Here is a 23511-nt window from a genome sequence, read left to right as displayed (position 1 = left end):
AGGTTGTGTGGCAGAGAGCGAAACTGTAGAGTAGAATTAATTAGAGTAGAATCATAATCTAGAATTTTTATTCATCTCTAATCAGGGTTGTGTGGCATAGAGGACCTGGAGTTGCAACTCTGCTATAAATCCCATTATATTTCTGTATTTTTATATCTGGTTATTTACATGTATACCTGGTTATTTATGTTCAACGGATCTCGACAACTACTCCAACGATTTACACGAAATTTGGAACATAGTAGGTTTATGATATAAAAATTCGATTGCACTAGGTCTCATCCTTGGGAAAGCTCGCTGAACGACATTAAAAGGATAATTCATCCTTGGCTGAAACTGCTGTGGATTTTAAAAAAGTGAGTTTGTGAAAAATCAAAATATCGCATCCCCGAAATTCATAAGATGACGTAAAGCTAGCTGTGAAATATAAACACGATCATTTTAGAGAATTGTGTTCTGTCACAGCCTACTATTATCTAAAGTAAGCCATGGTTCTGTTTATCAATAAATAAAAATAACGAGCGAAGCTCGGTGCCCCGATATTTTATTGATAAACAGAACACAATTCTCTAAAATGATCGGGTTTTATATTTCACAGCTAGCTTTACGTCATCTTATGAATTTCGGGGATGCGATATTTTGATTTTTCACATACTCACTCGCTCACTCACTTTTTTACTATCCACAGCTGCATCAGCCAAGGATGAATTATCCTTTTAATGTCGTTCAGCGAGTTTTCCCAAGGATGAGACCTAGTGCAATCGAATTTTTATATCATAAACCTACTATGTTTATGATATAAGAATAATTCATCCTTGGCTGATACAGCTGAGACTTTCGTCTTCTATGGATAGTAAAAAGTGAGCGAGTGATTCTGTGGAAAATCAAAATATCGCATACCCGAAATTCATAAGCTGACATATAGCCAGCTGTAAAATATAAACACGATCATTTTAGAGAATTGTGTTCTGTTTATCAATAAATAAAAATAACGAGCGAAGCTCGGTGCCCCGATATTAGGCAGTTTAATCAATCAAACAATCAATCAATCAATCTTCATCCTGGCCAGTACGTATCTTCATCGCCTAAGAGTCAAAGCATAGTGAAGCGGCGAAAGAAGAGGGTAGTATAGAAGATGACCTGAGAGGATTATAGAGCATATATTTGAATGTCTCCGCTTCCCTTTATACATTTCACCCTACCTCTACCACCTCTCCACTAGTTTTTCCGTATTCTAATACATACATTTCTTTCCATCACTCTCAGCTGTCAGCTACCTCCTTTGGTACCCTTAAGGTCTCTTTACATTTCGCTGAAATACGCTGAAATCTCCAAAAATTGAAAGCTACGCTACGCTGTGAATTTAACACTGGAAGGTAGGACGTATTTCAGCGAAGCGTAGCTAAGTGTGAAGAGACCCTTAGGGTCAAATAATAGTGCAGTGGCGGAGGTAGAGTTGCGGAGAGATGAGTGTTGAAAAGTAATGCATTTATAAGATTTCATCTGTATGTTTTTAATTATTTTCAGGTATGCAACCTGTTGGAAAAGGTGAAACAGAGCACGGTTCCACGGCCCGAGACACTCACCTCGGTGGAGTCACTGCTGAAGCAACAGGAGACAGCCGTCGCCCAGCTGGATGCACAACGTGGCAACATTGTCAGCATGCTACAGCGAGGAAAGGAGTTGTCCAAGGATGCGGCAGCGCCGCAATTCATCAGGGAACAAGTCAAGTGTCTCGAGACAGAGTGGAATCAGGCCTACAACCAGTCGCTTGACAAACTCAACAAGCTCAAAGGTGAGATTCACCTTATCAAATCAGTGGAAATAATGGAACGGCATAGTTGCCAAGTCTCTTTTTCCGTCGTTTTCTGTAGTACGAGGGTGGTTTTTTCAACCTCCGATTACATATCATAAGACACAGAAAAGCGGTAGAGGGGCGAGTTTCACAAAGCTGAACAGTTTCTCATCTCCACCATATACACTCTGTGAACGGTGTGGCCATATCGTCAATTTTTGTCGAGTTATAGACCCCGAAACAGGGTCGCTTCACTTGAGTCTGTCACCAAGTTGCGTAGCGTTATTCGTTCTTGCAAGCAACATACAATAGTTTATTAGCATGAGTAATGGAGAATGATTCAAATTCAGGAAACGTTATGATTGATGATTCTGTGAGTGAATGGTGTCGGACAATTGAAAACGTTAGTTTAAATGACTTCCGGAATCGATGTGATCCATTACAAATTAATCTCATAGTGATGGTGTAAACAAATGTCTTCTCCAGCAAATAAAATGGAATAACTTCGAACATCCACCATACAATCCTGACTAGTCACTAGTAACTTGAGCATTTGTCCCAAACTCATGACATGATTTTGAGGGCAGAGCTCTCAAACTATCGAGGAGCTTCAAAACAACATCATAGCCCATTTGAACTCATTTGGTGGCAGCATTTTATGAAGAGGGTTTTGGTAGGCTGGCCCACTGGTATAACAAATGTCTCAACCTTCACAGCAAAAACTGTTGAAAAGTAATGCTATGTTGAAAAGTAATCGTAAGTGTAAGTAACCTTTAATATAAAAATGATTCTTTTTTCGATATATTCGTGTAACTATGGCCAATCGGAGGTTGAAAAAAGTTACCCCCGTACAATCTGGTATATCACTGAATAACATATTTTGCTTTAGAGACTACTACTGTAGTTGGAAATTGGGAATCAATAAAGTACAACTTATCTACATGTTCACATGTTTTCCGTATATATTTTGCCTGGATAGTTTAAAAAATGTGCTGTTTTTCTAGACATCAATAACTGAGATAATTATATGAGGAAGAATCTCTGTACAGAAAACTCATGAACATGAGAACATAGATGCTCCTCCTACATTACTTCAGTGATAGAATAATAAAGACTCAGAATATCTTCAGCTAAGAGTGTTTCTAATCTACTAACCACAATTTTGGCCAAAACGTCGTATTCGTGTGTCAATATTCCTTTCCAGCTACATAGAATAGCTTAATGAATGAATCTTCTTGAACAAGTAGAATTTGATAGATTAATTTTATTTGATTCATTATTTTTCCCTCCTGTGAAATGGAAGTAGCCGGTTGATACTTTTAGAGGATCAGTCTTGCAACGCAGTAAGATATATCTTGTACATATAATATTTAATCATAAATTACTCAAAATACAACCTGTTTTTAATTACTTTTAACTGACATTATTAAATTGTGCTCTCCTTCAATTGCAGGAACACAGAAGATGTGGCTGAATTACCAGGAGCAGAAAGACGAGATCCTAGCACTTCTCGAAAAAGCTGAGGAAGAACTGAGGAAGATCAACGCCGGCAACTATGATTCTCGGCATATCTCTACCGAACTGCGCAGTAAACAGGAATTGAGTTCTGCGCTGAGAGAAGCTATGGAGAGTATGCTCTGCAAACTGAGAGATTTGTCCGCTGGATTGAGCAGTGTTACTGCTCCTGATAGGAAACCTCTCATTGCTAAGGAGGTAGAAATTCTATTAATAATTACATATTCATGAAAGGATTTGATTCTCCTCATTCAACTGTTTTAATTTTTCTTATCCTTGTTTCTTCTTAAAGCTACGTTTACAATATGTAGCTGGAAAACTATATAGATCTGCTTTATAGCAGAGCTATATAAAATTTGAGCTACATATAACTCTGTCAGCTACATATAGCTCTGCTAGATGAAGCTCTGCTATTAGTAGATTTAACGCTAATTTTATGTAGCAGAGCTATATGTAGCTCTGCTATGATCAACTTTGATGCCATTACTTGTAGTTAAGCAACATATAGTTTAGAATAAACCAGTATTCACTATTCAGTTCCCAGCCAGATGCCGAAGAAGAAGGTAGTTATTGCAGCAGTCGCTGCTTTCGCCGCAGCTACTGGGATATTTTCAACACAGAGAAAAGAAAGAAGATATTGGATAATTTTGTCTTTATTCCAGTCATATTCACTCTCCATCATTGCACAATAATATATAAATAAAAAAGAAATGCTCGCAATGCGCAGTTGCCAACTAGCACTCTGACAACAAATGAGTACAGTATATCTGGTGGAAACCCAGCAGGCACTAAACAGCTGCAAACAGCAGTAAACAGCTGCGGCAGCCTTCCTTCAAGGATAGAGCAGCTACATCTAGCTCTGCTATAAACAAAAATTGAAATGTAGCAGAGCTACATATAGCTCAGATTCTCTTTGATGTTTACCGAAAATTTTCGTTAGCTCATTTTCTGCTATATAGCTGAGAAAGTAGGCTTAAAACTGCTACATAGCCAGGCTATATAGCATATCTCCAGTGTCACTTTTTAAACTTGTAGTAGAGCTATATAACTGAGCTACATGTAGCTCTGCTATATAGCTCTGCTACATAGTGTAAACCTAGCTTAACATTTTCTTTCAAATTATTCTTATCTCAGGTATCCTCAATTCTCTCTCATTCAACTGTTTTTCTGTTCATTTTCTTTACTTTCCCCTGTTCTTCATCTCTAAGATGTTTGAATTCTATCAATAATTTTTTTTTCAAATTTATTCAATTATCGGATTACTATAATCTTTTTCTCATTCATATCCTCCTTTTCTCGTTTCATTTAACTATTCCTTGTAGTACCAATTGTTCATCTAAACTGCATCAAAACTGAATTGCACTCTCATAGAGTGCAGTAAACGGGCTTATCAGAATTGATGCAAACTACAGTAACTATATTACCCATATAGCTACTCTAATGTAAACCAGCTATAACCTTTTCATGATCTTATCAGGTGATCAGTTGATTCGTTCCATAAATTTTCAGTTCCAATTTAGTAAATTAAGACCACATTCTGCACTTTATGGGAGTGCAGTTTATTTGAATGCAGTTTAGAGAAATTGATTATCTCTAAATATTGGAAATTATCAAACACCATCAGATAAGTAACGAAATCAATGTCTTTGCAGGTTATGGAAATAGAAAGCCGGCTAAAGGACACTCTGCACTTGGTGGATGAGAGAGTGGTTGTTTTGGAGAAGATGCAGGCTCAGTGGTCTGGTCTTGAGTCGGAGATAGCTGCTCTGAAATCTTGGTCCAAAGAAGTACCAGTCATTCTAGAGCAAATCAGCAAGATGGAGGTATCGCCCAAAGATCGGCTGCAGAAGGCTCAAACGCTGCAAATGCAGTTACAGGCAAAGCAGGCTGTTCTTGCTCACCTCAATAAAGAAACCGAGGGAATTGAAGGTAATTTAATATTTATTCATCACATCACATTGTGTACAATTATACTTAACTGGAAGAAAGGCACAATAAGTAACTTGAAGATAGGCACAACAATATCACGTGTAAAAGTGTCCTTTTTAAATGTATATGATACAATTTTGTTTAGACTAAATAGGTTGAACAAGCTCACGCGTGAAACTGCCCCTCTTCCAATTAATACAGTATAATTTTGTTCAAATAGGTTCAACAAGCCCACGCGTGAAGCTGTCTCTTTTCCAATTAATACAATACTAATTACAGTTGTGTTGTGAGTGATGTTGTGGTACTTTTCCATAATGAAAACACAAAAAAAAACTTTATTCTACGTAGCCGTTAAAGTTACGAAACCAGGTTCTGTGTATATTATAATATTTTATAATAATAAAAAGTGGTTGACAATTTAAATTTGGGTTTAATAATACAATACAATTTTGTCCAAATAAACTTCATCCTCAACGCATTCAAGATATTGGCATCAATTTCTGTACGCGTCTCTCCAAATAACTAGAATTTGTGATCTCCATATTAAATTAGTTTTTATTCAAAACTAATATACGATAAAATATTGTTGTTGATGTTTGCATGTATTCTTTGTGTTAATACAAACTTGTATGTGTGTGTGAAATAAATAAATAAATTGAAATCGAAATACGAATTGGAAAAAAATTCATGATTATCTGATATGATTATTTTAGAGATAATTAATTAGATATTATTAAAATGATTAATTCAAAGATAATTAATTAGATATTATTAAAAGCATAGATAAGAAAAGAGAAATAAATAAGAATTAGTATCTACGTTTTATCTTTGGTAATAAATCTTTAGGTAAAGTGAACCTTTTATTCTTCACTATTCTAACTTTATATTACTTCCTCATTGAATACAATTTATTTATCGATTGAGGATTCTCGTCCGGATGAATTGGAACTAAATCCATCACTATCGAAATAGTCTTCTCCTTAATGGGAATTCAATTCCTTTGACAATAAGACATGATTTAGCTATTGCATGATGTAGATAAGCCTCATTCAATATTTTGAAACTATTGTGGCTATAAATTTATGGTCTGTGCACACAGAGAGCGGTAAGGCGTTCTGAATTCCAGCAGTTTATATTTTTATGGATATCTATATTTATATCCTTCTAAAGAATGCTGACTGTGAGCACACATCCTTAGGGCCAAGCCTTATGGAATGTTTTTTCAGGTGTTTTTGTACTGGTGGCGGACGAGTCGGCATGGCAGGAAGCTCTCCGATTAACCGATTATCAGCTGATTCCCGGAAACCAACCCAATCAGCTGATGATCAGCTGATGAATAGGAGAGCTTCCTGCCCTGCCGACTCGTCCGCCGCCAGTGGAAAAACGGTTCATGTGGCTTGACCCTTATTGTATTCCTCACAACTTCCTATAGTGAGGTCCACGTTATAATGGCAGTGAAGGAAGATACGAGAACTACGTTGCCAAATTGACTCAATTTTGCCACTGAGTGTACACAGCTGTTATTCAATTCATCCCATTAAATTTGATCTTATATAAATTTTAATTCCTTTGATTAAATTATCAATTTCATGTCAAATTAATTAAATTCACCAATAAAATATATTTTTTCATAATTTGATTCTAAACTTTGCTTTCATAACTGAGATCAGATTTTCAATCCTGAAATGGCGGCTAATTTGAAAAGCTGTGATTCACCAATCTGAACTTCAAAACAACAGCAATTAAGTTATTCGCTAGGTATTCTATTCCAATTTCTTTTAAAAATAATAGAAAAATAGAAATCCTATTTATAATAAGATAATTTCAATGGAAATAATTCTGAAATAACCTTTCAATATTATTTATACCGGTACCAGTGTAGGCCTAACCTATTCTGGTAGACTGCATGGACCAAGTCTAGGATGATCTCAAAGTTATTAACTTTTAAAGTTGCATTTCAAGTATAACTTGTGTTTCTCATTCGTTAATATCTAAAAATAATTTCATTTATTCAAAAATGCATTTAAAATCAATTATACGACTCCTCTACTTTAGCATTTTGTTATAAATCAAAATAAAACATGGCGGCTGAGGATTGTTTGTCTACTTCTGTACAGTCACTGTCAAAAGTGAAATAAAATCTTTCTGGTCAATTGACACCATAGCAAAGCTAGAGAGAGATAGTGCTATCTGTTTTGTTGCATGTTAGTCAAGGATAACAACACCATTATCAATCAAACACCGCTATTATAACGTGGATCTCACTATATAGCCAGTACACTTGATTCATGTTATACTTTTATGTTTCCCTATTTTTTCCTATTGAAAACTGATCCCTATTTCTGGTGTCGCTCAGACGATAGCGACAGTGACGAAGCAGTGAAGTTGAAGCGTGAAGTGGCCAGCCTTGAACAGGGCGTAGCGACGCTGCGACGTGACATTGAGGCGCAGAACGTGGCGTTGCAAGGTGAACTGGCCACCTGGGCGGAGTACGAGGCGGGCCTCAACCGGGTCAAGCCCTGGCTCGAGCGGGCTGAGCTGCATGTCGCCATGAGCCATGCCAAGCCTGTCACGCTCGCCGATGCTCAGAAGCAGTTGCAGGCTTCTAAGGTACGTCTTTAGTTATTTAACTATTCCTCATTGCTTTGTAAATAGAATAGAATAGAAGTTATATTGCTTTCAAAGAACATCATACACTTATGCTAGGAAGCAGCTGCAGGCATCTAAGACTGGTCACTAACGGTAGGACACATATTATCTTGCACACAGTTCATCATGCATGTTTTGTCATCAGCGAGAGGCTTTCAGCATAAAATAAACAACCATAACAATCAATAAACCACTGGAAACTCACAAATTTTAATGATGGAAAATATAATTTAATCTGAAATAGAGCAGCGAAGAAAACATAAACATAAAAACTGAGATGCAAAAAACCAACCTCAAGAAATTTTGCTCGAAGCCTTTCACTGTGATGACACAACAATGTTTGGCGACATGTGTATCATTCATGTTCTACCGTCAGTGGTCAGCCGTAGGTTGACCATTTGCTTCGTTTTGTGGTATTTCATTTTAACAAAATTAATTGCGAGTGTAGAGTGATCGAGAAGTCGATGAGAAGAAGATGTTCAAGATCAAGATGTTCAAAATGTCCAAATGTAACACTTTCAAGTTATGGTTTATGTATTCTGAATGCAGTAACTACTGTTTACTTACTGTGACATGGGTTTCTTCATGTTCTGTGGCTACTCCAGACTCCAATGGGTTGTGTGACTTCGATCACTCTAACTTATAAGATAAAAAGAAATATACGGTAGTATTGTGAAGCTGCGGTATATTGGACGCCTATAGATTGAACCTCTCTAACTTATTCATTTCAAATACATTATTTTGGTCTGACTGAAAAATGATACTCATTGCAAAAGCAATTCAATTGTCATTCATCATTCTGTCCATCATCATCATCATCATCATCAAGAGTTATTAAAATTGATAGGCCTAACTTAGTTTGATCTATGAATTCTATAACCTAATGAAGGTTACCGTGTTTATTTTTATTGTATAATGCTGCGTCGTACTGTATAATGATGCCGAAATGAATCTTTGATCTTTTCAATTTTTCATGTAGGACTTCAACGACGAATGCCGCGAAAGCCATACACAGATCGTGCAGCTGACGACACTGAGCAGCCAGCTGACGCGACAGACGATCGCGCGTGACACAACCGACGCGCTGCAGTCGCGCTGGCAGGCGGTGAACGGCGCCGCGACGCAGCGCGCGTCAAAGCTGGAGCGACTGGTCGCGCTATGGAAGGAGATGCAGGACACCGCTAGCAACATGGAGGAGTGGCTCGCCAAGCCTGAGTTTGCCATCCTTCTCAAGGACCTGCCGAGTCCTTCCACTATGACCACTGAGCAGCTGGAGAGGCAGCTTATCGAAATGAAGGTAACTCGTTTAGACCCTCCTAATTTTAATAATAATAATTTTATTAATGGAGACAACAGTATGAACCCATTTTACCTCCTTCACACAATACAATATTTTCAACACATTATACAATTTTAAATACAAGAAGATAAAAAAATGAAGAAATATACAATTTATAATATGAAAGAATACAAATAATCATTGAAGTAATCGTAAACAATAATAATTGATCATAAGAATATTTATTAATCAAAATAGAATCAAATAATAATAAAATATAAAAATAAACATTTTACTTTGAAGATTTAAAACTTAAACTGTTTGACGATAATTTAACTTATTGAAGTTTACGATTAGACGAAAGTCTTGTGAACCTTTTCCTCTTTGTACTTAAATTGTACTATGATCTGCGCAAACCTTAGATTGCAGCATTGCTCTTATGGAATTCAGTGCTACATGATTTCTTAGATTCTAGAGAGCTAATTGTGTGAGATGAGCGAAAACTAATTGAACTATAATTAACTATAATCGAAATTGTTGTTAATTTTATGAATGAAATTAAACTTGGAATTTATAAATTTGAATGTTTCAAAACAATATAAAATAAGCAAAGAAGTATACAGTACAATATAATTAACAAGATTATGTGATAATATCAAGCAAAGTAATAATAAAAGTAATGAATTAGTCCTCAAATTTTAAAGATAACACTCAACTCATCTTATATACTATTAAACTATTGAATTGTTCTTAATAAATATGAATAAAATTATCTCAATAAGAACACATTGTAAAGGACAATCTTATCTGTTGGTACGGTAGTATTAAGTTTTATTCTCTTTTACAATACTAGTCAATCAACATTTAATAAAAATCATGTGAAATGGTTCCACTGATTTCTTGTTTCTAGATTATATTCATTCAGAAATATTAACATAGGATATATTGTGATTTGTTTTGCAGGAGTTCAACACACAACTTGGAACCGCTCAAACCGACGTTGGAACTCTGTCGCAAACCGCCGATTTTATCACTCAAAGTCTCGCCCTGGAGGGAGCAACAGCTGTCAAGAACAAAATAGCCGAATTGAAGTACAATTTGGTGAGGCTGCTCGACGCTGTTAGACAGAGAGCTAATCTGCTCAACGAAGAGCTAGCCACAAGGTAAAACTATTAACAACATCAATTTTTCGAATGTCTCACTGAGAATTTTCTAATTTTGAGGATATTATGAATGTCCCAAAGTTGAAGCAAGTTTCAATAAACTTTGTTCTTAGATTTCATCAAATTTGTTCTAAAATTGAAGTTTATACAGTATTATTTTTTTTATTTTTCGTACAAAATACTACAATCATAATATAATTATGACATTGAAGGAAAAAATAGACTGAGCCTGTACAAAATTTTTGATAAAAAGTTATTGTTGTCCAAAGTTTGAGGTTAAGATATCACACACTGCTTCGTCACTTGATTTTTGATCCAAGATAATGATTTGAAGATTTTGAATTTTGAAGGTTGACATAATACTTTAAATAAATCAATCACAGAATGTATCATAATGAATAAAATTTTTTAGAAATATTGCACTTATTTGAAAAATTTGAATACAAAATCACAAACAGCATATTAGGTAACAGCATAAAAGCATGGACGTCATGAAGGGGATTCCCTTCACACTCCCCCACCGTTAAAAAAAAACTATAATTGTTCCTTCGTCTCAAATTATATGGCGAGGTTCTTGTGATGGTTTGATCCCTACCCCCGGGCACATAAGATGGGTCATCCCCCTCCGACTCTGGTACTTCCTGCTCCAGGTTGTCTTCCTCCTCCTGTTCATCAATAACTTCTTCAGCAACGTCACTGTAACTTAGTCTCTCCTCATCCTTGGGTTTGAGGCAAGGTTTCAAGCGGTTTACGCGTGATCGTTGATCACGGGCAAGATCACCATATAGTTCACTGGGGACATCTTCTTACTCACTTCAAATTGTCCCACCCAAGGGAGATGGAATTTTCTCGATTCTAATAAGCATATTAGGTTTGATCACAGGTATTATTTACCTAATTGAATTGGTAGAATCAATACACAATAGAATTTTCTACCATCATGATATTAAAGCGTTCCTATCATTGTAAGTTATTGCTACTGCACAAAATCATAGGTACCAATGGGACACAATGCAACTCAGCAGTCCCGTTTGAGAATTTCGATTACCAAAATGCTCGAAGCATAGTATGGCAGTGGACATACTTCCAACACTCACATCAATTCTCATATGTAAATTTCCACTCAAAACAATTAATATACAAATTAATATGACTTCAATGCTTAGCTAATTTTGATTAGGGGAGACTTCTCAAGGTAGTTTGAAGTGTAATCGATACTGTGATAAGTTGTTTCTTTACAGTATTATGATACGCTGACTTAAAGGTTTGTGAAGACAGAATAAAATTGTATAGACTTGAAACTTCTTTCACAAAAATGGAAAAATTCCATAATTTCTGGAATTTCTAAAACTTCTTCCAACTTTCTATGTAATTGTTAAGCAGAGTACATGCATAATTCCTCAGGGTAGAGAATAAAGCGTTCTCTAAATGACGTTAGATCAGACAATTATTGGCCAAAAAACAAAGTTTGATTGTGCACATTAATTTGAAACAAATTTAAACATATACTTCCAAATTCATAGAATTATTAATTTTTTTGGATTTATCATTATATTGAGCCTTTGTATTCGATTAACCATTTAAACTTCCTGTGTTGATAGATAATGAATAGTTACTTTGTTGAGAATCCTTCTAGATATTGATAATGGTGCAACAACCGAAACTAGTATCACACATTTTTCCAGTGATTTTTACAATATTAAGTCGTTTTCGTTTTCATCTAATATGAATGATTTTGTTCGCAGACAAGAGTTCAGGACAGTAATGGACAACTTCTCGGAATGGATGCTGAACCTGGATGGTCGGATCGCGTCTGTGGGCACAATTGCGCCGCAAAAGACCGACGAGGCTCTGCAGACTGTACACTCGCTGCTGCAGGAGCACTCGGACAAGCAGCCCGTCTTCCAGAACATCTACGACCGTATCAAGAAGGTCACCAACAGTGCAGCGCCGCAGGAGGCTGACAAACTCAACGAAATGTACACGCACATTGCCGCCAAGTACCAGGTATGCTCTCTGTTTTGCTTCTACATTATATCTACATTTGAAAATCAAAATATCTCATCCCCGAAATTCATAAGCTGACGTATAGCCAAACTGTAAAGTACTAGTAGCTCTGTGAACAGTAGACCTCACGCAGTATTCTCATCCACAAGTACCTGATTGAAACTATAGACCTTATGGAAATACAGCAATAGACTGGCTTCTCCACACATCTGTGTAATCACTTGTCAGCTAATTTATGATGAATAATTCTATAGTCTGATTTTCACTCTAATATTGGCGTATGAAGGAGGCTCCTTTTTCCTTTTATATTATCCTTGGAATGCAAAATTTCCAAAAACCTTGTATATACGTCGACGCGCCTGTCAAATTTCATGAAAATCTATTACCGCGTTTCGCCGTAAATGCGCAACATATAAACATTAAAACATTTAAACATTCGAACATTTAAACATATAGGGCCGGTTTCCGAGATCGGGATTTATCTAAGTCCTAGACTTCAAACAGCTGGAGTAAAAAAATGGTTTTCCAAAACGGGGCGTAGACGCAGTCATTGTCATAGTCACGTTTGAATTAAATTTCGAAAAACTAGAAAATTGAATACAAAATAAAATAAAGAGAAAATAGTGTAAAGTTTCAGCTATTTTGAATTATTTAGGAATGTATAATTTCGTCAAGGAAAAACGTTTCCAATTATAGAATTGAGAAAATAAAAACTACGACTACTGTTATAAAAGCTGCGACTACGCCCCGTTTTGAAAAGTCAATTTTCTAAGTCTAGGACTTAGCTAAATCCCGAGCTCGGAAACCGGCCCTAAGAGAAATGCCAAACCGTCGACTTGAATCTTATACCTCACTTCACTCGGTCAATAAACACGACCTGAAAGATGAATAAACCTTGAGGGTTTGAAAGGTGAAAGGATAGGCTAGGGGGTTAGGTTTTTGCTTGTAAAAATGCTTGTATTATTTAAATACTTTGATAATTGTAAAGCAGAAACAGGAAGCTTGCATGTCAGAAACATCTTTTTGTTATATAGTTTGGCTATACGTCATCGTATGATTTTCGGGAATGCGATATTTCGCCTACCTCTAGATTTTGTGTTTTGTTTAAAGGAATAGCTCAAGCTGCGTACCGACTTGTGCACCACAAACACACACATTTCATTTTTTATCAGCTGATTATATATTATATATCAGTATCCTACTGTTTCTGTGCAAATACAGTTATAAATACAGCTGATGAAAAGTGGAATGCGCGTGTTCGTGTACGCATCTTTAAATTTCATTTCCGTTAGAAATCTCAACTTGGTGCTGTATTTAAAGTGACTCAGCTATAATAAGAAGATGCAAAAGAAGAAGCCCGTGCAATTTGGATCACTCGACCAAAAAAGAGTACGGTATTTAAAAGATGAAAACATTTAAATTTAGTTGAGGGAGTTTTTGAAACTTTTCCATCATTGAAACCGAAATTAATTAAGATGAAAGGATTTTTAGCCTGCAATCAAATTCAAGTATTTTTTGGGTAGGATCATAATGTTGATCATCTAATTTGATGCTGATAGTAATATTTAATTAATACCTGGTGATAGAAGGGGCAAATAGTAACTTATATAAATTTACATCTACAATAACATAAATGTGATAATTTCAATTTTCAAGAAAGAATGTATGGCTTCGGTGCGTTCTAGATTATTTGCATTTATCCACGATCTATCTCTTGACTTGTTTATTATATTTGTCTCAAGTTCTGATTCATCATCTTTCATAGTGGTATTTTATTTATTTATCTTTATCAATAAATATTGTCAACTATTGGTGCCATTTGCGTGAATGCAGTATATAAAATATTGAAATTATTTGAATATGTGATATGGATTCATAAAAAGTAGATGGAATTCAAATTCAAATTCACATTTATTTCACATACATGTACGGAAAATCAAAATATAGTCTAGTATGACAAATACAATAATTCAACCAAAAGTATTGTAAGTAAAACTATTAATTAATTGTTCATAACTTAAAATTGTTGAATTAGATTTATTTTCTACTGAGGCCACTCGTTCATCAACCAAAAATTCAATGATTTAAATTAATTTTACAATTTTGTTTCTGCCAGTTGAACAAATGATCTTTGAAATTCTGTTTTCTGTTCAATCAATCTGACCATTATGTTCTAAAGTAATATTTTGACTAGGATCACCTGTAAAAAGAGGGTTGAAGTGTAATTAGAATTCGTGAGAGTCAAGAGCTCTTTGGTAGAATATGAAGTGCCCTGTCAGAGCTGTCAGATATTTTGAAATCTGCGCACACCATATCTTTGACTTCCTAGAGTCTGTTGTCATGACAACTAACATTGTTTATTCACTAGACTTTCAAGTAGTTTTCCCATAAAAACTCCCCTATCATTATTGTCGTGGATTTGCTTGCCGGATTGTACGTATACAGTGTTGATTCTGAATGTTGTTGTAATTGAGTGTCAGATTTGTTTTTGGAAAAAGTTTCAAAATGCAGTAAAACTAGCTTATCAGGACACTTTTAAGCTTTTGCTCTGAACACTAGAATTTGATAATTTTAAAATGATTCATTTTTGATAATTATAATCAGAGAGAATTAGTTTTCTTGAAAATTGAAATTTTCACATTTATGTTATTGTATTAGTTATTGGCTAGTCTTGGAAACATGCATGATTGTAGGATAATGGATTTTTTTAAAATTTATCCTTTTGATTTGAAGAGTTAGAATAAATGTACATAATATGAAGATAGAATAACTTTTTACGGGTAAAATTATAAATGGTGAAACAACTTCACTAAGCATATTAATCGATATCACTGAAAACTATCCAATTAATGATTGCATGGTCTGAGTAATGTTTTACATGAATATGCGAAGTTAGGATAAGTCACATCTAACTAAATAAATTAGAGTCTGTCTTCTTTTCTCATTCTTTTCTTTATGCTTCTTCTCTCCTTCTTCTTCTGCTTTTTCTCCATCTACTTCTCCTTGTTTCTCTCCTTATTCTTCTCATTCTGCCCCTCTCCTACTACTCCTTCACCTTTTTCTTCTTCTCTACCTCTCTCCTCTCCTTCTTACTCTTTCTGCTCTCCCTCTCTCCTTATTCTCCTTTTTTCCTTTCTACTCTCCTTTTTCTCCTTCCACTTCTTCTATTTTTCACTTCTCCCACTTCTCCCACTTCTCCCCTTTTTCTTCTTTCTTTTATTCTCCTCCTCCTTCTTCTTTTTCTTCTGATGTTCTTTTTTCTCTCCGTCTGCTTCTTATTAATCTTTTCTTACCCTCCTCCTCCTCCTTCTTTTACCCTTACCCCTACTACTTTTTTCTCTTCTGCTTCATCTCATTTTCCCTTTTTCTGCCTCTCCTTCTCCTTTTTATCACTCTAACAATTTTCCTTCTCCTATTACTACTATCACCTTTATTTCATTGTCCTCTCCATTTTAATATTTTTTCTTCTCCTCTCTCTTCTTCCGCCTCTTCTTCTTTTCGGAATTCTCCTCTTCCTCCTTAACCTCCTACTCCTACTCCTACTACTCATCCTTCCTCCTTGTCCTCCTCCTTCTCCTCCTCCTCGTCCTCCTCCTCCTCTTCCTCCTCCTCCTCTTCCTCCTCCTCCTCTTCCTCCTCCTCCTCCTCCTCCTCCTCCTCCTCCTCTACCCCAACTCCCACTCATATTCGCATTCCCATTACCCTATCTTTGTTTTCTCCACTTCAAATAATTATCAAAGTCTAACTTGATTCAACATTCAATACCTCCAGCTTGTCTCACAGTTCTTCAACGTCTTGTTCAATTATTGTGTACCTTTGTTGTCATCAGTACAACTCAGATACAGTAATCCTTATTAACCTCCTCTTCTTTTCTCCAATTCAAATCATTACTATCCAATTTGCATCCACATTCTCTTCCTTTTGTTCCCAACTTGTTTCAACATTCTTCAACGTGTTGTTCAACTACTGGTCTGTTCGCAGGACATCGGCGAACTACTGCAAAGCAAACGATCGGCGCTCGAGAAGTGGTTGGAGCTGCTGAGCTGGGGACAGGGCGCCGCACAGCAGTTGGACCACGTGAAACGGCAACTCGAGTTGAGCGAGCCACTCGACCAGGCCGAGGCCGAGCTGCGACGTGTGGAGGCCGAGCTGCACTCGTGGAGCGAGGTGGCGCCGGCCCTAGACCTGCTCTGTCAGCAGAGTAACACCGAGGTCGGTGGTCGCAGTGCCAAGGCGATCGTAGAGCAACTGCGTGACAAGGCTGATGCTCTCAGGTAATTTGAGAGTGACAATTTCTAGTGATATAACCTCATAATTTAATAAGGATAATTATGATAATTTCTAGTGATATAACCTCATAATAAGGATAATTATGATAATTTCTAGTGATATAACCTCATAATAAGGATAATATTATGATAATTTCTAGTGATATAACCTCATAATTTAATAAGGATAATATTATGATAATTTCTAGTGATATAACCTCATAATAAGGATAATTATGGTAATTTCTAGTGATATAACCTCATAATAAGGATAATATTATGATAATTTCTAGTGATATAACCTCATAATAAGGATAATTATGATAATTTCTAGTGATAACCTCATAATATGTAACCTATAAACTTGAGTGTATTCAGGAAGTGACATTGGGACGGTGAGTCGGTGAGGCAGAACATCCTAAAGGATATCTCTGCCAATAAAACACATAAAAATAATAAATAGATCGAAATTAGTGAAGATCAGTTTATCCAACACAGTATAGCATACATATAAATAGTTGAACATCGTCATAATAATCAATTTAATAGAAGATATTGAATGTCTTGAAACTTTTGAAACCAAGTTATGTAGAATAAGACTATTGGTGTTATGAAATATATTATGTGCATAGTAACCAAGTAGAAACAGAAGAGCCGGCTAGTGAAGAAGACGGAAGGTTGGCTGTCCTGTCTGATTGTAAATATTATTTTTCATACATGAAATTAAATTAATTTATTCATGCAGATTACTTCTTCTATGAACAAATTGATGAACTTTACTTGTTCTTCAAGTATGAAATTGCATCAAATATACTGGTACTGAAATTCCATCCAAATATACAAGTTGTGCCTTTTTTCAATCTAATCTTTCTTCAACGTTTCAAAAAATTATTTCCAATAATTATTATTGTTGAGTACACAACCATTCTTTATGAGTGATGGGCAACTACAGTTTCTCAGACTACTTGAGATTGATAATGGTATAACAAGGAAAGTACAGTACTATGATGAAGGTGATTTTTCAGAGTCAATTTGTTTTTTCTGGATCTTGTTTTGTTTGCCTGTTGTCAGACTTTGAAAAACGTTTGCAGATTGAATAGACAATTTATATGCAAAAATGAGTATAGGTATTTATTATTATTCAGAGAATAACAAATGAATGAATTTACAATCATCATCAATAGATTACTTTTGCCGTTCATATAATATACTTCTGCACATTAATTATATCATATTTTTCTCGAGATTGCATTAGTGACTGACATACATTTTTTTCAGATTACAAATCAGTTCAAAGAAGGAGCTCATAGAGAAGGTTGGAAAACATTGGACCCTCTTCCAAGATATCCAGCAAAAGCTATCAGAAAACCTGCTTGACACTCAGGGGAAAGTACAGGAACTTGTATTCAATACAGACTCTTGTCCAAAACTCAGCGCAGCAGTCAAAGCCTTAGAAAAACTTTCCGAACATCACAAATCTTCCAAAGACCTCAAGGATGATCTGGTCAAGGAGGGAAAAGTTCTCATGCTTGAAGATGAAAGCAACGCTGCTACTGTTCAAAATATTCTAACTTCTGTCGATGTGAATTGGGAGAAAGTGAATGATCTGATCAAAAACGAGCGGGAAAAGTTTGATGAACTGAACATGACGTACAAAAAGTTTATCCAAGCTAAGGAGAAGTTCTACACTGGACTGAAAGCAGCTGAAGCTACGCGGATTCCTGATGAATCTCCGCCTAATGACACCACTCAAGCCGCTATTGTAACAGAGAAAGCGAAGAAGTCTATGGAAGCTGTTACAAAAGCTAAAAAACCACTAGATGTCATGGATAAAAAGAGTGAGATTATCTCCAAGAAAGCGGAAGAGATATCGAACTTCAACATTGATGAAATAGAGAGCGAAGTGATCACGGCTCGTGATAACTGGAAATCGTTGTATGACCTATTAAACCAAAAAGTGCAGAACTCAGAGGCGCAACTCGTTATTTGGAAACAGATTGACGACTCCAAAAATGATTTACTTCAGTGGTTGGGTACCACAAATTCAAGGCTCGGTGAAGCTGTCAATAATATGACTGATACAGCATCAGGTCAAAATGTTCTCACAGCTTACAAGAACGAACTAACCAAGCAGCAAGCTGTTAGGGCGAGCATTGCATCAAAAACTCAACAATTAGTTGAACTCAATAAGGACAAATCAATTCCTACATTGGAATCTCTGTCTAAATTGTTAGATGATGAGTTTGCAGAAGTTGCTGAGCTGGCTGGAAAACTGGAGAACGTAACTAGTACGTTTGGGGATGGAGAGAAGAAGATTAAGAAGGATATGAAGTCGGCGAGTTCGGAGATTAATAAGATAAGGGAACAGTTGATCAAGTGTGACAATCTGACAGGTGAGAATTCGAAGATTTTGGACAGGTTGAAAACTTGTCAAACCATGAAGAAAGAGTTGGAGAAGGTTAACTTGCGTTTACAGAGCATTGACAAAGATGCGGACTCTATGAAGAATAAGTTCCCGTCGTTCAAAGATTCGGCAACGATGAAGGATTTGGACGGTTTGAAGAAACGGTACTCGGGAATTGTTTCTCATGCGAACAAAATTGAGAAGACGTTGATTGCTTTCCTGACTAAGCATCACAAGGAGAAGCTGGGTGCTCTTCAGAGAAGTATCGCTAGTTATAAAGAGAAAGTCACGTGGTGTCAGCCGGAATCAGGCAGTGATCGGTACAACTTAGAAGCGAAACTCGCATCCCTGCAGGATGTCAAATCTGGTCTGCAGGAATGTGAGAACAAGAAACGAGAACTGGTCGACTCCATTGATTCGCTAGCTGATATCGAAGGCGAAGTCGATATCCAGGAATTGAAAACCGAAAGAGATGTCGTTGTCAAAGACCTGGAAGCACTCCGTACCAAGTATGACATGACTAAAGCGATTTTGGAAGATTTTGTTGGACTGTGGCGCGGCTACGAACAGAAATCTGAGGCGTTCTCCAATTGGTTGAAAGATAAGGAAGCTCAAGTGCGTTCATTGGGAAGTGTACAGTCGGATCTCTCCAACATCGACAGTAAAGTGAAAGAAATTGAAGATTTCCAGCTGGAGATCTCAAAAATGGAGCCAGAAATGAAAGAAATCGAAAACTGCAGTAATGAGATCATGAAGAAAAGTCCGGAGTCAAGAGTTGGGCACAACACACAACAATTTGTTGCTCGCTACCAGGCTCTGATCAAATTCGTTTCCTCATATATTGAGAAACTTGAAACATTGAAGCATAATCATAACCTTTACAACGATACAGTGAAGAAAGCTGAAGCCTGGTTGGATGAGGCCAATAAGAAGCTGATCACGTTTGACGAAGCTTTAAAAACTGGTGCTAAACCTTCCCTCTATCAGGAGAAGTTGAATGATTTGAAAACATTCACTGAAGAGAGGGAACAAGGGCAGGTTCTATTGAATAATGCGATTGAAAAGGGAGAGAACTTGTTCCCTGAAATCACGCCTTCCAACAGGGACACAATTAGAACTCAACTTAGAGCATTGAGGGATTCATCAGAGTCGTTGATTGACAAATCAAACGCAATAACTAAACGTATTGAAGGAATGTTGATGCAGAGATCGTCGTTTGATGACAGCTACAACCAGGTGACTCAGTGGTTGCTTGATACTGATGCTAAAATCGGTGACAAGATTGAGTTGAGACCATCTCTACAAGAGAAGAAGTTAGCCCTCCATAATTATCGAACATTGGCTCAGGATGTCAACTCACACAACTCCATATTCAAACAGTTACAAGATAAATTATCGGTAATCTCTGATCCTGAAGCTAGCAGCAGATTAGATGAGATTTTGAATCAGTATGCTGAGCTAACAAAGAAAGTTGATAAACGGGTGAATATTTTGGAGAAGTATGTTAACGATCATGAATCATATCTGCAAGATCTTGAACGATTCAAGGACTACCTCAACACACTTACAGCTGAGGAAGCGAACCTGGATAAAGATACTCCCGATATTCAGCTCGCAAACATTGAGAATCTTCTGCTCCAAAAAGACGACGGCGAAAAACTTCTGGCGTTGTGTGATAATAAAATTAAAACAGTATTGGAAGAGACTGAGAAAACTGGGCATGGTGCTTTACAGAAAGAGCTTAACGAGCAGAAAAAAGCGTGGAATGCGTTCTTCGCCAAGTGTAACGACAATGTAGAGAGACTTCGACAACAATGTAGCAGATGGGTGAGATTTGAGGAGAAACTGGACGAGATCACAGGCTGGATAAAGCAGAAAGAGAGTCAGGTGAAGGATCAGAGTTTGAAGAGTACCCAGGAAACGAAGCAGGCGCATCTTGATAAACTGAGGGCGCTGGAAGAGGAAATTGTGTTGAAAGCCGAGGAAATCAGCGCGTTGCAGACCGAATCTGTTGAAGCAGATCCCGAGGTTGTGGAGAAAGTGTCCAAGCTGTCAACCAGATATCAAGCGCTTCGCAACCAAACTAAGGTGAGTGAGATTCATTCATTTTAAATAACAACATAGTTGGTCGTTAATAAAATTTGTTGAATAAGAATTGATGTTGAAGGAAAGGTTTCGAGAAGTTCGAACTAAACTGAAGTTTCAAATAACAGTTGCATATCACAGCTACATAACAGGTGTACCAGAAAGTGCTAAAACTAACATTAAAAGTTTTTGGAACTACGTGAAGGATAGAAGAGCAAATAGAACCGTACCTGGGGAATATGAAATTGACAATGTGAAGATTCCTGCTAGAGAAGTATCTCAAGCATTTGCTGATCATTTTGCGTCTGTTTATGATAATGATACTCACTTTGTTCTCGACGACATAGTAGGTCCCAATAACAATTTCAAAATAAACGGTGTCTCAGACTCTTTTAATATAAGAATCATTACTGAGGGAGAAGTAGCTGAATCTATTAAAAACCTAAAACCTAAAAGATCTTGTGGTCCCGATAACATACCCCCCCTATATAATAAAGGGCTGTGGGGAAATTTTGATTAAGCCTCTACACTATTTATTCAACCTGTCCATCCGTAAAAACAAGTTTCCTAGTAGGTGGAAGGAGGCAAGAGGCACTCCAATTCCTAAGGGTGGAAAATTAAATGATTTGAAAAACTTCAGACCAATATCCAACTTGAATGCAACTGCAAAAGTATTCGAGTATGTACTGTTTGAGCATATTTTCAATAATTTTAAAAACATTATAACGGTTAGTCAGCATGGTTTCCTTAAAAAACGATCAACTGTCAGTAATCTTCTCCTATTTACTAATTACATTTCAAGTCACCTTGATAAAGGCATACGTGTTGATGCAATTTACCTCGATTATTCCAGAGCTTTTGATAAGGTAGACCACAAAATCCTTCTGCAGAAAATGTTTGCCTTTGGTTTCACATCGGAAATTGTTGCCTTCTTTCACTCATACCTTAGTCAGCGTTTATTCTTTGTGTATTTCAATAATATTAGATCAAAATGTTTCAGGTGTGCCCCAGGGGAGTAATCTTGGGCCTCTTTTGTTCCTTTTACTTATTAATGACATTCCAGAGTGTATTAAAAACAGTAATTGTCTCATTTATGCAGATGATGTTAAAATTTATCGAACTATACAGGATGATCAGGACTCTCAGATGTTACAGGAGGATTTGGGCAGGTTGAATGATTGGAGTGAAAGAAACAATCTGGCATTAAATGTGAAGAAATGTAAATTTATTGTCTTCACTAGACAGCAACAGATTTTTGCTGACGACTACAAATTATTAGATGAACATCTTTAAAGAGTTTATGTGATTAAGGATTTGGGTGTCTACATAGACTCCACTCTCACCTTCAGAGATCACATTAATTACATCCTTAATATTTCAAATAAGATGCTAGTATTTATCATAAGAAATGTCAGACACTTCACAGACATTGATTTAATCAAGATGCTGTATCTGGCCCTGGTGAGAAGTAGATTTTCAATGAGGCTTGTTTTGGCATAAAGCTGTAAGCCTCTATATGTTGTTGTAATTTTTTTTCTATTGATGTAAATAATAAATAAATTCCTCAATGATTGAAAAACACAGTTTTATTTTTGACACATCCACATTTTTCATATTTTATGCACAGGGCTACAGTTTCGTGTTGAAACAAACACATATTTAGTTGTAGTGTTGGTTTCAACACGAAACTGTAGTCCTGTGTACAAATCTAATAAATGTGGAATCCACATCTGGATCAACAAAATGAAATTGTGTTTTTTCAATAATTTGTCGTATTTTAAAACAATTTTGAAGAATGGATTTTGGTTTAGTTGTCTCTAAACCAAACGCTAGAATCGATCTAGCTGGTTCCTGTACTGTATTATCAATTTAATACCGTACATTATCAGTTGATTCATGATATTGGTTGCTTTAAAACCAATATGAAATTGTTATGAGTACTTTTTGTGGATCGTTTAAATTCGGCACAACATTTTGTCATTTTCTACATTGTTTTATTTATACAAAACTTGAGTTTTGATGCTCATGGGATCATTGTCAGAATGCCTGTTGCACGTTTAAACCGCAATGATGCCATGAGCATTACAAGGTTTGAAACTCAAGTTTTGTGTCATGTTGGGAGAAAACGTCAAAATATTGTGCATTAGTTTATTATGGTACAATTATTTGACATTTCTGAAAAAAGCGTTGAATTTATTCAAATTCCTATCTAACACTACCCCAAAACCTCAAAACAAGTTGAAAATATAAAATTCTAATATAATCTTTGAAAAACTCCAATAATCTTTATTGGAGCAATAATAACCAATAATCTTTATTGGAGCAATAATAACCAATAATCTTTATTGGAGCAATAATAACCAATAATCTTTATCTACATGTACAATATATTGATGTATAAGCTTATTTCATTTCTC

At 36.2% G+C, this 23511-nt stretch overlaps 1 protein-coding gene across 1 annotated transcript in view; it reads left to right on the top strand.

Annotated features, from left to right (window-relative positions):
- LOC111053776 (nesprin-1-like) overlaps positions 1-23511 on the top strand; it is a 189600-nt gene that overhangs the window by 38144 nt on the left and 127945 nt on the right. The window contains exons 24-32 of the mRNA XM_039429393.1: positions 1528-1795; positions 3249-3508; positions 4963-5239; positions 7596-7849; positions 8868-9185; positions 10131-10330; positions 12076-12337; positions 16319-16611; positions 17884-21097. Of these exons, the coding sequence (XP_039285327.1) occupies positions 1528-1795; positions 3249-3508; positions 4963-5239; positions 7596-7849; positions 8868-9185; positions 10131-10330; positions 12076-12337; positions 16319-16611; positions 17884-21097 (5346 nt within the window). The remainder of the gene's footprint in view (positions 1-1527; positions 1796-3248; positions 3509-4962; positions 5240-7595; positions 7850-8867; positions 9186-10130; positions 10331-12075; positions 12338-16318; positions 16612-17883; positions 21098-23511) is intronic.

The sequence above is a fragment of the Nilaparvata lugens genome, chromosome 5, assembly GCF_014356525.2.
Source record: "Nilaparvata lugens isolate BPH chromosome 5, ASM1435652v1, whole genome shotgun sequence".
Taxonomy (NCBI): Eukaryota; Metazoa; Arthropoda; class Insecta; order Hemiptera; family Delphacidae; genus Nilaparvata; species Nilaparvata lugens.
Note: the sequence above shows the minus strand (reverse complement) of the source record. Positions and strands in the feature narration are given on the sequence as shown.